This window comes from Anas acuta, chromosome 2 (assembly GCF_963932015.1).
Source record: "Anas acuta chromosome 2, bAnaAcu1.1, whole genome shotgun sequence".
Taxonomy (NCBI): Eukaryota; Metazoa; Chordata; class Aves; order Anseriformes; family Anatidae; genus Anas; species Anas acuta.
In genome coordinates, this window is record NC_088980.1 from 90828234 (window position 1) to 90844240 (window position 16007).

The 16007-nt window shown below is 41.3% G+C and overlaps 1 protein-coding gene across 8 annotated transcripts in view; it reads right to left on the reverse strand.

Moving 5' to 3' along the window:
- Positions 1 to 16007, reverse strand: part of MOCOS (molybdenum cofactor sulfurase) — a 271527-nt gene that overhangs the window by 96336 nt on the left and 159184 nt on the right. For all 8 annotated transcript variants that reach the window (XM_068671172.1, XM_068671171.1, XM_068671165.1 and 5 more), the window contains one exon: positions 5589 to 5665. In XM_068671172.1, coding sequence (XP_068527273.1) covers positions 5589 to 5665 — 77 coding nt within the window. The remainder of the gene's footprint in view (positions 1 to 5588; positions 5666 to 16007) is intronic.

A 16007-nucleotide genomic window follows, 5' to 3' on the forward strand; every position in this document is an offset into this window, starting at 1 on the left:
TGTGAGCAGTGAAGTGAGGAGACTTGTAGAAATTGCCCAGGTTTCTTTTACATTACAGTTCATCTTATGGCAAATGGTTGGCAGAGGGGAAGTAAAAATTCTGTCAGTAATTCATGCTCTCTCAAACCAAAGGGAGGGTTTCCTCAAAAGTGAAGAATTTTATATATTTTAGCCAAAATGGAGCATCCACTTCCAACACGCCTATCATATGCCAGAAGACATGTATTAATGCCATCTTCAATCTTAAAATAAAAGAAAAAAAAACAATCCATTAAAAATACGAACAAAAGCAGCACCAAGGATGAAAGCAGTAAAAAATCACAGGCATTAACACTAACTGTCCAAGTGAAAAGCCAAGATGATGGCAGGAAGCAGCCACAAATCTCCACACAGAAGAAATTCCAGTGATCTTTGCCAATCTGATCAAGGAAAGAAAAATATTTTCTGACCCTGAACTGGATAATTTGTGAAACCGTAAGTATTTTAACATGACACACATGAAAGTCTGTGCAGCACCATCATCAAGAGGCTGTCCAATATCCCACTACTAGCTGCAACCAGTCCTTGATATACGAGATGATGGCAAAAACTAAAACACGGCAGAAAACAACTTTCAACTTTCCCAACTTTCAAAGGCCCAGGTAAAAGCATGGCCAAGCATCCTGCACTGTATTTTTTTTCAGCTGTTATGCGGTATAATTGACTCTACGAAAGCCAGCACAACCTTTACTTTCCAACAACCAATCAACCACTCAATGGCTTTAAAAAGGACTTTAAATACATCATGCTTAGGAGACTTAGTCTGCATTTCACTATTTCTTCCAATCCATATTACATTTTACTGTGAAAAGGATTAATGTTTCCTTACTGAATAGACATCATAATTAAAGTAGCACTTCTAAAATAATTGCCAATGATGTACATTAGCTTCATTTGTAAAACTGATAAATATTTACTAATAAGAGCGCATAGCAGCTAAGGTCAAGTTTAAAGATCCTAATATACAAGATGTCTGAAAATGCCTTAAGTACTCACACACATCATGATATAACTTTGTCATGAACTATGCCTTCTTGTTAAATGGAAGTTGAGATAGGTCAAGGACTTGGGATGATATCAGACTTGGAAACAGACCTCTACTTATCTCAGCACAGCCTAATGATGAAACCTTCCATTAGTGATCTCCCTATCTTCAGTAATTACACCGGTCAATCCAGCTACCTTACATCCCAAGAGAACTTCAGCAGTGCTTTCATTACACAGAAGGGAACACTTAATAACAAAATCACTTTGTTTATCTTGCTTGTTTCTGCTCCAGGCTATTTCCCACCCAGAATGAGAAGCACTTTTTGTAGCAGGTGCATGCAAACCAAGTACTCCAGGAGCTACAGGAAAGCATCATTCAGAAGTGATTCCCATCTAACAGTGGATTTTGCCACTAGAAACTCTGACAGTCAAAGTGGAAGAAATATTCATAAAGTGGATTAGAACAAATCTGCAGTTCGGGATTACGAAGCATTCCTACAGCATGTGATAACTTCGTTGCATACATGCAAATGCCAATAATCTATGTTCAAAAGGAACAGAGTTCCCTCAACAGAAATTAAGTAACCTGCAAAGCTTCAATACTCCCAGTGGTATCCAGGAGGCATGGTGAGGGGAAAATGGCAATACCAAAGCACTAAATCCCTTGTCGCATAGGTTGTGCCAGGCACAGAGATATATTCAATGCCTACAGATACTGAAGAGCTAAACATTTGGAAAGGTGAACAAACTGTTACGGACAGCACCTACCGCTTTGTAGGCCATGGTTTGTGATGGAAAAATCCAAATGTGACCACAGCTGTAAAACTCCACACTACCACCTTTTAATGGTAGTTACTTGATTTCTCTTTTGTATGATCAAACTTTAATTAAAAAAACATACCACATGGAAATTGATGTACACACACATGTAATCACTTAAGTTTTAGTATGAACGGAGATATTGAATATTCCTACTTATGTGGAATGAGTTTTAATTCATCTGGGGCCACACGATATAGGACTAACCTGACTTTGGGAAAAAGTCAGGGATCCGCTGGTGTCTAAAATCCTTCACAGAATTCAATTTCTTTCACTATGCATTCCTGTAACTTTCACTGGCCTCTTGTAGATGTTAAAGAGGCAGTGCTGGCACTTCTGCTGTTCAGTGTGGCACTCCAGAGTTTGTCTAGAGACCACCAAAGTACCTACGCTATACCAGTAGTGAAGAAGTTTATAAATCCAAATATATCACAAACATGGTTTATTTAGTTTCTCAATTTTCTCCTCAGTGTAGGTTTCTTCTCATTCAGTCCTTCAGCCTATATATTTTTAAATCTCATCTCCCTTTGTCTTTCTACTATTAAGCAGTGTGAAAAGTTAATTTTTAAAAGGAAAATAAAATATTTTTTTCAATTTTTATTCTAAATGAAAGGAGTCTGAAAACCTGTAATAAGTCTGAAAACCTGTAATAACCTCCATGTTTTTGACCTAACTATTTTCAGCTTTAAGAAATCCTGCTTTTTAGCAAAAACAAGCTGCTGCAATAAGCAACATCAGGAAAAACAGAGGTTACTACACTTGTTAGAATACAATAATTAGAATACACTGGAAAAAAAAAAAAAACCTACACTAAAAAGATCTCTGTGAAGCTGATTTAATATAGATGTTGTTATGCCTCAGAAAACTGCTATCATTGCTTTGGAAGATTTGGAAGACTTACTAAACTTTTTACCACATCCACAGAAATGTTCCAGCATCCAGAAGACAGCAGTCTATAGCTATTCTCAAAGTGACAGAGTGCCATAAAAAGTTTTGTAATGATTTTATTCAGGCAGACTGGTAAAGAATATGGTGCTGATATAGTTGAGTGCATTTTTTATTAATGAACAAATACAACAGTTCACCTTGTTCCCTTCAGCATAGTATAAATGCATCTTCTTTGCTACTTGAACCAGTTAAACCTGGGTATTGATGAGTGTTGGAGCAAATAAAATTTGATATACTTCAGATATTGGAGACAGAAAGCTATTATTAAAGCCAGACTTAAAAAAGATATATATCTTAAAACAAATAAACAAACAAAACCAAAACTCAATAAGCAATAAATGAATCAAGCCCAGAATTAAAGCCAACTGACTCACCCCCATAAAATTTTTGTGGATGAACAATTTGACAGACAGGTCTCCAAGTCACTTTAGCTACCCTAGATTTTCATCACTGCTATCCGTGAGAAGGCAAATTAAAAGCAATAGTAAAGACTGAAAGGTCTCAACAGACTCTTTATTCTTGCATGCATTACACCCTTTTATCAACTGCTATACACTTCGTTCAGGGCCAAATATTCCCCTCTGCCTAGTATCAGGAGATTTTTTTTCAGTAGTTTAGCTGAAATGGGTACCAAGAGAAGGCTGAGATGGATGAGGAATGCAATGGAAGAGATGCTCCCATTACATAAGGCATGCCAGGCAATGCCCCTACACATTAAACCAACTCAGTTAGTCCCCTTTACAAAGGAATGTGTTTGCTTAAGATTGTACATTCTTCTGAACCATTTTGTAGTGCAAGAAGGTATGTATAGTAAAGGCTTATTTTGGATCCCTGGTGTCCACGTGGAGCCCCATAAAGCAAACCAGTGTCTTTTTTGTTGGAGCTCAGTCAGACTCCCATTGAAGTCAACAAAAAAGTCTTTTATTGACTTCCACATGAGCAAGTATCTAAGAGAATATCCTTCACAAAAATCTTTCTCAGTGAGGAAGAAGAAACTAGAAACCTTCAGATAAATCCTGACAAGAAACCTCCACAGGCATGAGGAGAAGTTATGTAAGCCTGAAAAGCTCATGGTCAGTGGTCTCTCTGGACTCAGATCATGATGCACTTTATGCCTTAATATAGGAAACTGAATAAGTGCACTGGAGAAAGGAGGTTCAGAAAATTCACATTAACTGTGCACACACCTGACTATGAGACATATTCCAGGAGCATATTTTGTTAACCTTGCACGCTCCACACGTGGAAGCACGCCATAGTGCCAGGCTCCTGCACAGCCAGTGCTGCATGCTTTCCTGGCTAGGTGCAATCTCCTGCACCTTTCAGGAGGATCACTGACCCACAGCAGCAATCACAGACAGGCTGTGTGTTTGGGGTGCAGAGCCAAACAACCAGAAGGGTATCCTGGAGTCAACACGGCACAATGAGTGTCGCCCCTCACACAAAGTGTCTGGTTTGAAGAATATGATCCAGCTCAAGGTTGTATCTGGGACTGTAGTGTTAGCTCCCTGGTAAGGGCTTCAAAGATACTCAAACAGGGGGAGCCCAAGAAGAGAGTTTCAGAGTCAAAAGGCTACCTAGCAAGCCAGAAAGCCTGCACTGGCCTCTTATCCCAGACTACCTACCCTTTCCTGGGGAAGACAAAGTCATGGCAATAAATGTACCACGGAAATGATCTTCCCAGGGATATCTACTGCAAAGGGACCTTTGCCAGGTTTATGCTGGCTTCCCAAACTTTGTGTGACTGGGGACTGTCAATTCCATAAACTGCAGGAGAGACGAAGATGGCAGGATATGAGTTTGTTTAGAAATCTCAAGTGTAGTTATACATAGCCACAGGCTGTGATTGGTCAGGGCCAAGTCCAGCCAAATTCTGAAAATACCCAAGGATGGAGATTTGGCAGGCTTCTCCGGGCACTTGTTCCAGCATTTGACTACCCTCATCCTGAAAAAGAATACTTCTGTATACCCAGTCAGAACTTCCCCTGCAGCAAGCTGTGACTTGTCTCTTTTCCTTTCACCTTGCACCTCAGGGAACAGGAACTGTACTACAATTTCACAGCCATGTGTTTCTCTGAGGGAGAAAGCGGAGAATTTCCTTAAGATTTACAGTGGTAAATTATCTTATATCAAGAACAAAATGAGGAAAAAAACCCACAAAACACAAAACAAACGCTACAAAAAGCACATAATGCTGCTTTCCACTACAGTGTTTCAAAGTACAGACATAAATTAACTGCTGTGAGAAATCATAGTTTGGAAACTTTGCTGCATGAAGATAACTACCCACACAGTGGAACTGGATTTCCTATCTAACAAAAAAGCTTTTGGCTGCACTTTAAACTCTCTTTCTTGGTTTCTCTCTAAATCTGTACTACCAAATAGCTTTTCTGCACCAGGTCAAGTTGCCTGGTCCTCATGCACAGCAGGAACTCTTACTGCTTCAAGTATGAATAGGATGTAGCTCAGCTACTTTCTACTATTATTTTCCCATTGCACCTTTCAGAGTGTGAGGCAGACTAGAAGTGGTCGATGTACTCAAGCCTTAAATGTGTGTTAGGTTAGAACAGGCTGGATACTTTATTTTTTTTTTTCCAAAGGAGGTTGGAATAATATGATGTGTTAAGGCCTTAATAAAGCAGATACCCTGAAGAATCTGTTCTTCACCTTGATGAACATGGAGTGTGAATATAGAAAGGAAAATTAAGCTACGCCCATAGGAAATATGACCAGATTTGTGCCCCAAGGATAAATCTAGAACTTTGGTCTTCATTATTAAAGTCATGATAACTGACCTGTGAGTTTTTCCAGAACATCAAATCCATGTTTCAGAGCAATGATATCAAGAAAAGAGACTGTGCCATCTTCAAACCTGAAGAACAGAACAAAGCAGCACAATAAACAAACCATACAGCTTTGGTACAGACTTTAAATCCATTTTGAGAGGCACTATCTTACATCCAGTGAATCTAACTTGCAGGCTACGAACTCTTCCTGGGGGATGAGCGCCAGAGGTCCCTCGGGCACTGGTGTCTCTCGTGCCACCGGTGCTATCCCTCTGCCCAGGACACCTCTACTTTGCGTCAGGTGCATTCCTTCTTGGTGCTTCACCAGACTGCATGGCTGTCCTCGCACAGCAAGAGGCCTGCCGCTCGCCTTGCTCTCCTGGTCTCCTTCCTGCCACACAAGCTGGCAGTCAGAGGGCCGAGATGCTTAGCGAATGGTGGGCCAGCTGCAGGGGGCCTGCTCTATAGGGTCCAGGGCACTGGTGGCCACTGTGACCTCTGCAAGCCTCTGGGATAGAGTAGCCCACGCGTGGGCAAAGGTGGCTGTGTTGGGGGCGGCCTGGAAGATGCCCTCATGTGGGCAAAGAGGAGGGTTGGAGCACTGAGGGCCCCTTTTCTGGGGCTGGCTCCCCTCATCACTTGGTTTGCCAGAGAGAAAGGCTGCCCCTTGGCCACAGGGACTGCCCTGCACCTCCCATCCTGTGCCCTGGGTTTATTTTTAACACTGTTTTTTAGGTAATTTCATTCTGTTATTTAAGGGAAAGAACAGAAGCAAGGTGCACCTTCAGCCCTAATTCCCATGTGCGCTTTGTGCTCCAAGCGAAGAATTTCTTCGTCACATCACATCTCATCTAAATCTCCCCCCCATTTGTTCAAAGCCATTATTCCTGGTCCCACGGCTACACTCCTTGACAGAGACCCTCTCCAGTTTTCTTCTAGGCCACTTTTATGGGTAAGGTTAGGTGGCAAAAATGCAGTATCTAGCAAATTGCAGCCTTATCTGTCCTAAGGTCCTAAGTTGTCTCCTTCCAATGTTGCAACTTGACCCTAATAGGTGAGGAGACATGTGGAGACTTTGTGTCTGCTCCACTCCAAGCAATTACATCTAGTACACTTAAGTTAGAAGGCAAGAGACCTTCTTCCCTGGAGCAAAGGGGATGATCACTAATAAATCTCCCTCCAAACTATCCTCCTGGAAATTAAAAATAACTGACCTATAACAAGAGTGCTATAGAAGGATAGGGAAAAATGTACATCCACTACCAAGAGGGTAAACACCAAATGGAGACAAAAATCCTGGATTTGATGAACGACTGCAGCCATTCCCGCAGCTCAGGAGAAGATACAGCTTTGAGATGGGGATGTATTCAAGAAATAGTGACCAAGAGATTTTCAAGGGGGCAGAAGGGAAGGGACATTGTATTAGGCATCAAAGTATATTTTCTTTAGACTCTGTATATGTATTTTTTAGACTCCACATGCACCACAATCCACAAGCAATTTTAAGAAGTAACCATTCATCTTGCTTTACAACAAAGGGGAACGCAGAATAATGCTGACTACCGAGGAAGTCAAAACTACACAGAATTAACTACTGCGTAAGGCTGAAACAGATCTCAGCAAGTCTCTAAGGAGGCAGTAGCTACCTCCAAAGCTTTAATGGCTAATGCTGGAAATTAACCCACCAGCAACAACCCCAAATCTCATGGTTCAAGTTTAAAATTAGACTCTGACCATGAGGATGAGACGTTTCCAGGGACTTGGTGCTCCCTGAACCTGCCTCAGAAGGGGCTGATGATGTCCACATTGAAAAATCACTGGACAACGTGGAGCACAACAGAAGCACTCTTGGGCAAAAAATGTTTTATATGCACACATAGTATACAAGAAAAATAGTGCTTTTTTTTTTTTCTAGATGTATATTTTTTTCTTAATGCACTTAGAAAGCTTTTGGTGCTGCAATTAAACGTTTACTGTAAAAAGACTCAAAAGTTAGAAATATCTGTTTTCAAATACTTTTTAAAAATATAATACATCTCAACAGAATAGCGTAATAGCTCTCACTTCTACAGTGATTTTTCTTACTCATCTATTTAATTTGTCTGTAGTTATTGACTAATTGAAACAACACGAGTAATGCTCACAGGAGAGTCAGCTGAAGAACATATAAAGCTCCCCCAAATAGTCGGTAAAGTTCCATATAAGTGTAATGCATGAGTATTGTATAGGTCAGGTTGGTGGTTGGACTCAGTGATCTTGAGGGTCTTTTCCAACATAAATCATTCTGTGATTCTATACAGCAGTAAGTTTAGTTGGGACTAAATTCAGATAGAAGCACTAAATAATTACAAATAAAATGACAATAAAGAAGTGGTGGACTGCTATAGGGAAGAATAGTCCAAAAGAGATCATTCATGTCCACATATACCAACCCAACATAGGTCAAAGAATCCTTAGGAATTTTTGAATCTTGTCTAGTAATAATTTATAGCGAAGTCTTTTGCTCCTGAACCTCAGGAGCAATGGTTTTCAGTGATTAAATTTAAAATAGCCAGTTGCCATTTCAAGGAGATCTAATACCAGGAGCACTTTCATATTATGTGAAATGGCAACACAGATCTGTGGATCAGTGTCTGAGGGAAGCAATATTTCCAAAAATACAGAAAAATTGGTGGGAGGAGGAGGGGGAAGAGAGAAGGCAGCAGCTATCAATAGTTTTGAAACTGAATGTGGAAAAACACTAGAAATTTGCGTAGGCTGCAGGAAATGTCATAGTGGTCCTGCGCAGTTGCCAAGGAGAGATTACAGAAAGGATCCTTAAGGAGTTGACCTGCCCTGCTCAGATATTGGCAATGCCTAGGAAAGCAAATAAAGCACTGGGATTTGAAGACCAGAGCAGAGACACTGGCACCAAGCCCATCAAGCAGAGTTCATAACCCTCAATAGAAATAAAAAAGTACTTGAAAGAGATACAAAGGTGGCAGCAGAAATCTTCAAGGACCTCTATATATTAATAGGAGAAGAGAAAACTGGATTTCTCTTTATTAGGTATGGTTATTAAGTAAGGAGACAACTGCAGTACATCCATCATGAAGCAACAGAGAATGCATGAACCATGATACTGTTTTAAAGATTTTCACTGAAGTAATACAGAGCTTAGGAACCCCCTTCTGTCCAGAAAAAAATAAAATAAAAATTGTGATTTTTCTGGTCAAACATTACACATCAGAACAGCACAATCACTGTAGTAGTATATACATCTCGCATTGTTATATCAGACCTGCATTACTTGTTCTTTCTGAATTGCAAAAAAAATTGACCACTGGCAGCAACATTACAAGAACCAAAAGCCATAAATTTATTAAATGCTAAATGCTAAAAATATTTGCTATAAAGATACCGGCAAGTCTCTTTTTATGATTCAGATATGGACTACTTTGCAACATTCCTCTCTTGTATGTGTATGTTCATATGGCCCACTCTATTTCTACATTACCAGCTTTCCACTTCTGATAAAGAAAGCACTAATATTGTTATTCCTACAATGTGCATATTTGCACTGCTGCCATTGCACTTCATTCTCCATATTCTCCAGATTTACTGAACACGCTACATGCAATTTCATGTAACGCTGTCACTTCCCCCCCTATTTCCAGTTATAGAATTGATAATTTTGCTTTATCACCTAAGAAATTCACATGAATCATCTACAAATGCTGGCATTCATCAAATAAGCCTTAACTAATACAGCAATTTTACTTAGTACTGATGCAAACAATGATGCAATGAAGGGCAGCTATTCCCCTCTTGGAACATGGAGAGCTCTCTCCCAGAATATTTAACTGTATTTAGGATTGAGAGTAAACATACTCCTTTGCATTGCAAAACACTAACTCCAATGGCTACTTTTCTGTTTGATGTAATTGATGCTTCAAATAAATTGTTTTCCCACTCAGTGGCAGCTCCAATGTTAGAATAATCTGTTTAGGATGAAGTTCATTTGAATGGAAGTCCAACAACCATTTCCTAAAGTAATGAAGTAGACATCTCTGCAGCTGATGATGTATAAAGGATACTTACAAGGATAATAGTGCAAAGTACCAACCCAAGAAAAAACAAGCTTACCTCTCTCCCTCTCTCTTAGCTGGTTCTTATTACAATTAATCCCACTTAATCACAGCTGGGATGAGCTCAATTGCTTAGCTAATTGTGTTTGTGAAAACCTGATAACATTTCACATCAACCTGCTATCTGGCAAACTCATTAAACAGCTCGTGGCATAACAAAAACACAGAGCAGTCTGCCTAAATCTATCAAGGAGTTATGAAGTTGATGAGTTGCTCTTTCTCTCTCTTTTTTTTTTTTTTTAGCAAGCCACACAAGACCTCTGCTTTTAGAAGCATTAATTCTTCCTTTGAGTCATGACAGAAAACTTGCTTACAGAGAGAGGTTGCACTGTTACGATCTTCCTAGGGATGGAGAGAGCTAGTTTTTCTTTGAATACTGTCAGTTAGCTGTTGTGACACTTCTCTGCTAGGCTTCTGCATACAAATGCTGTTTTCTAGAGCTGCTAACCTGCACCTCAGGGCAACTGAATTAGGGAATAAAACTGTGACATCCTGGGCAGTTTGAAGTCATCATCTTAGCCAGGTCACCTTTACGTGGAACTATGATGACACGTGGAACTATGATGCCCTGGACAGAAGTGATTGGAAATAAAGCGCTTAAGGCCTAAACAAACAATTCCTGTTTTGAGAGGAATAAAATTGGATAAAAGACCTGGAGTTGGACAGCATTGACTCAAGTAAGGAGTCTGAAAGGGCCCTTGAGACCAATCAGGCAATGCTAAGGTTGTGAAATACGTTGCATAACATGAGTTATTGAGTATATGGACAGTATACAAAGCACAGTTTTTAGGCATTTTGGGTGGGAGCGACTGCCTCTGTATTCTGGGAAGACTTACTTGCCTAGCAGGCAGATGAACCATTCAGTTGTTCCTTTCCCCAATTCATTTACCCAGAGTAAACCCAGACACAGAGCTACTGCACATGTACAACGTCTCTGTCCAAAACATAGCCCAGAGCTTTGAAACTTTAATAAAAATTCTTCCACAAGGTCAAAAATAATCCAGCTCATTCGAGAGCACTGCTGACTCAATACAAAGCACCATGAACGACCGCAGAGGGAACGTCACTGTCAGCCAGACTGCACTCTCCCTTACACCGGGGTAATAACTCTATTAGGTCAAATGAGCAAGAGTCATCCCTTAATGTCTAAGGCAGGTAAAACTGAAGCCAAATCCACAGAGAAAGCATATTTCTTGAATAAGCTGATTTTCTTTTCTTTCCTTTCTCCCCTCCCCCCCCTTTTTTTTTTAAAACTCTCCTCAAGAGTAGAGCTGTCCTTTGAAGTGAGATGTTACACAAGTTCCTTTCATCTTTTCAATTCATTTATTTTCATCTAATTAAAAAGTACAACAATACAGAGGGGTTCTTGGCACGCATTTAAAAGTAGTTCATTCAGAACCCATTTTTCACCTCTGAGAGATACTCCATATCACCTCCACATGAAACAACTGTCTTGGTAAATTTCATTTTTACACTTTGTAGAAATACACCTGTTTATTCTAAATTGACATTTGCTGGAATTACAATAGCACCAGGGGTGTACAGTGTCAAGATTATGGCTGTAGGAACAGGCTCTTTTCAGTCACATTAGGTTTTTAAGTTAGTAATTGCCATCTCTGATATTAGCAGGGGAACAGGTCTTAACTAGTCTCACTGCTTTCTGACATCAAAAACCAACATTTCCAAAGGAGCTGTATTTGTTTGCCTTTCTTTAACTTAAAATATACCTTTACTGCTGTATTGGCTTTATGTGGCACGGGCTTGGTAGTGGGGGGCTGTAGGGGGCTTCAGCTAGCTCCAAAAGGGACCTGTTGCTGGCCAGCGCTAAGAGAGTGAGTGAGTGATCCTGGCTGGGCCTCTGGGAGACAAGATCTAAGAAAGGGGGGAAAAATGCCGTGCAATAGCAGCTGGGAGAGAGGAGTGAGAAGCAGCCCTGCAGCCCCCCAGAGGAGTGCAGCAGGAGGGCAGGAGGTGCTGCAGGCAGGCAGCAGCAGTTCCCCTGCGGGCTGTGCAGGGAGAGGCCCCCGGTGGAGCAGGCTGTCCCCCTGCAGCCCATGGGTCCCCCATGGAGCAGATCTCCACGCTGCAGCCCCCCCGTGGGTGGAGGAGCCCCCGGTGGAGCAGGTGGATGTGGCCTGGAGGAGGCTGCGGCCCACGGAGAGCCCCCGCAGGGCAGGAGCAGGCCCCGGGCCGCAGCTGCAGCCCCCCCGTGGAGAGGAGCCCCCACAGGAGCAGGGTGCCTGGGGGGAGCTGCCGCCCAGCCGTGGGGGACCCGTGCTGGAGCAGTTTGCTCCTGGGGGATGGATGGATGGAGCCCGTGGGACGGAGCCGTGTGGGAGCAGTGCTTGAGGAGCTGCTGCCTGTGGGCAGCCATGTGGGATCAGCTGGGGAAGGACGGCATCCCGTGGGAGGGACCCCACGGGGAGCAGGGGCAGGGAGGGAGCCTGAGGGAGCGGCGGGGACAAAGCATCAGGGACTGACCGCAGCCCCCATTCCCTGTTCTCCTGCGCTGCTTGGAAGGAGGAGATAGAAGAGGGAGGATGGAGGGAAGGTGTTTGTAGTTTGAGTTTCTCACTGCTCTAGTTTGTTAGTAATAGGTAATAAATCACATTCATCTCCCTATGCTGAGTCTGTTTTGCCCATGATGACAATTGTTGAATGATCTTCCTGTCCTTATCTCAGCCCCGGAGCCCTTCCCATCAGATTTTCTCCCCCTCTTTGTTTAGGGAGGCAGAGTGAGAGCAGCTATGATGGAAGTCACCTGCCCAGAAGGGTAAAACCGCAACTGCTCTATTAAACCTTTACGACTCCGTTCTGCTCTTTAGCACAGCTATCAGCCCACACTGAAACAAACTTCTTAGGTACCTTTCCAGGGTGCTTGTGGCTCTCCGGAGGGTACGCTCCCCTTGCCCTGGCTATGTCTCTCTGCAGATGATGCTATTTACTATTAGCAATTTGCCAGTTAGTCACATTCTTAACTGGGTGAAACCTCGGTCATGCTAACACCAACAATTAGTTTTATGACGGCATCCCACAAAGCAAAACATCTCACTGTGGCCTTTTTGATCTTCTGGTAAAATCTGTGGAACAGGATCTGATCCCCAGACCACTAACCTCTGGTTGTCGCTCCCTTTGGAGCGAGTATCTTTGTTTTACGTGGTGCATCCCACTGAGGCAAGTACATAAAATTAGGAGATAGCCTGCTGTAATGGGCATGTATGCTATCATTAAACTACGCTATTGCAATAAGCCAACTTTACATAACTGCCTACACAGGAGTGTGCTCCAGTAAGCCACGAATTTTAACGCAAGGAGGGCAGTAATAAATTATAGACTTGTTAATACAACACCTACTCTCACCACTTCAGCAACTCATTTTTACCTCTGTTAGAGGCACCTTACGTGTTCACAGGTGATGATTGTTTCTCACACAGCAAAAGGAGAATGCTTACCCAGTGCCCAAACAACCACCATTTGTGGAGTAGGAAACAGAATGAAAAAATCAATCCATTTTTATTTCTCAAATGTCTCCATGAATCTTTCCCTTATATACAATTTCTAAATGGCAACTCTGGTCACTACCTGTATCTAGAAAAATCTTCCCTTTTTGCACATAAAGATTAGCAATCCTTGAGTCTGTTACTCAAATCAGCCTGAAAGACACACTGATTTCACAGGTTATCAGCTCCTCAGGGCTCTGGCTTTGAGTAAAAATAACACCTCTGAGAACTATGCACCACAATTTCTTTCAGCTGTATGCAAATTTTTAATAAAATTAGATTTCTCTGACAAAATATTTTTACAATTAATAGCTTACAGAATACTTTTGAAAAGAAATTTGGACAAATACCGCACCCCTAGGCATTAAATCATGCAACCACTAATAAGCTATATCTCATGAACAACATACTTCCCAACCAAGCCCTTCATGGACACTGTAAAGTCATAGAACAATAAAACTACTTCTCCTCCTCCCCCCAATGACCCATCATGTATGGCATTTGTTGCTGGCCAAAGGATCCCCTCCAACTTCACAAGACAGGGAAATGTGTTTTCTTTGCATTGTTAACAGGAGAAGAAGCAAAGTAGTCTTTTTTTTTTTTTTTTCCCTATTCCATTGTGCAAAGGGCTATTTCCTTACAGTACATGTAACACTGTACAAGAAGATATTTCCTTAATGTATATTGAACATAAAAGTCTTTGGGAACATGAGACCTACTGGTTAGCTGCCCTCAAAGAATACTATGTTCAACTATTAGCTAGCTGTCTTGTGATTTACTCATTCATCTTAAATCATTACTTAGTGTCAACAAGAACTCCATTAAGATGCAATTTAGTGTAACCAAGTATACTGCAAATAATTTCTGTATCTGAGTATTTAACATTTGATATGCATTTATTCTCCCATGATTAAATATCAATAATCCAAATGTTCATACCTTTGCTTCCCATGGGAAGGTAATATTCAGACATAACCCCAAGTAATAGTTAAAGTGAGCAATTTGCAAAGTGTATTTGCATAAACTGTTCACTGATGAATTATGAGTAATGAATCATTAATAAAAATTCAAAGCCCTTTCTCTGATTTTCTCCCTAGAAGGAAAGAAAGGATAAAAGACATTCCAGAGATAAATTTTTCATAGGCAATAACCTGACCAGCTGTAATCATCTGTCCATATCCAGTATAAACAGATTTGTTTATTTCCTCATGAAGATTGAGATGCAATCTTTCATTCTTAAGGTGCATTTGGTGATAAAGAATAACTTTGTAAAGACAAATCAATTCAAAATTAGGCAGACAAAAAAAGGCTCCACTCGAACACGAGTTTGTTCTGGAGAATCCACACGTAACAATACAGCCGTTTAATCATGTGTGACAGTGAGACAGACTCAGATCAATGACCTTGGATAATGCTAGTAGTAACTTATCCTTAGATAACAGAGAAAAGTCCCTATAACTGCTTTCCAAAGTATGGGCTCATTTCTACAGAAAGGTCTGTACCTCAGTGCAGGGGTTACTGCAATGCACAATAAGCCTTATTTCCACCACAAAAGTGAATCCGAGCACTTTATTTACTCAATTGGGGGGTGACAAGAATTCTCTCATATCATCCAGAAAGCTTCTTTTTCTAGCAACAGAAGTGCTTTCAGGACCTGATTTTCAGAGGCAATGTAAAGCCAACAAGCAGAATCCACTGGGAACTGTGAATGTCCAGACTTCTCAAAGCAGGTTCTTCACTATTAAACTCACCATGTTAAACCAGCCCCATTTTAAAGCCACCATTTGGGACAGATTTGCTCTTCCTTCATGGCAACCTGAAATCTAACTTAAAGAATTCGAAATGGTGGTATCATCACAATGCGTTCCTGATACTATTGCCATAAAAAACAGAATAGGTTTAGGAATAGAATAGAACAGAAAGAGCAAGGCTTCTTAACAAAAATGAATATTTTGGCTCTATGTCAGGAAGTAAAGAGAGACCTTTCATCTTCCCCCAGCTCTGCCTGTTCTACGACTTCTCCCTCTAAACAGAAATAGAGAAAATTGAGGAGACAAATATGAGGAATACTTCAGCTAATAAAGCATTCCAAGGTGTACATGCAACCTTTTTAGGCATAGGAGGTACAGGCAACTGAGACTTTCATGAGGAAGAAACAAACCCTTCCTATTCCACTCTCATGCTTGACAAATAAAAATATTGGTAGCAAGACATGCTGCACCAAGCCAGGTGCATCTTGCAATCAAATGCCCTACTGAAAAACCTGCAAAGCCTACTTTGAGACCTCAGAACTACTGTAATATGCAGACCTCTTCTGAATTTTTTTTTTCATTTTTCAACAAGGCTTCCTAAGAGTTTACACAACCCCTCATTCAACAGATGAGGACAGGGAAGTAGAAGCAGCAAGAGACTTTACCAAGGAACTACTCTGACCTCTGTTTTGAGGGGTCTGCAGCTAGTGCAGAAAGCCAAGAACCACTTCTAGGAACGTGGCTCTCCTTTTCAAAGAGGCGGAGAAGTGATGGAGACACCAGAAAGATTGTCTGCTGGTGCTATAAACAAAGGTAGCTGCTCTAGCCTTCACAGCTGTCCTAGAGCAGCTCTGATTATGTCAGTTAACTGGAAGAAGTTTTGGAGGGCTTCCAGTCATCAGAGCCCGGAGGAAAGGATCACCTCAACAAATAATTCCTTCAGGAACCCAGGAAGATTATGGTATTTTATCTGGCATTGCTGATGCTCAAATTAGAGAGCACTAAGAGATGACTCCTATCACTGGCTTTGACAGAAAAGAGTAGGAAGTC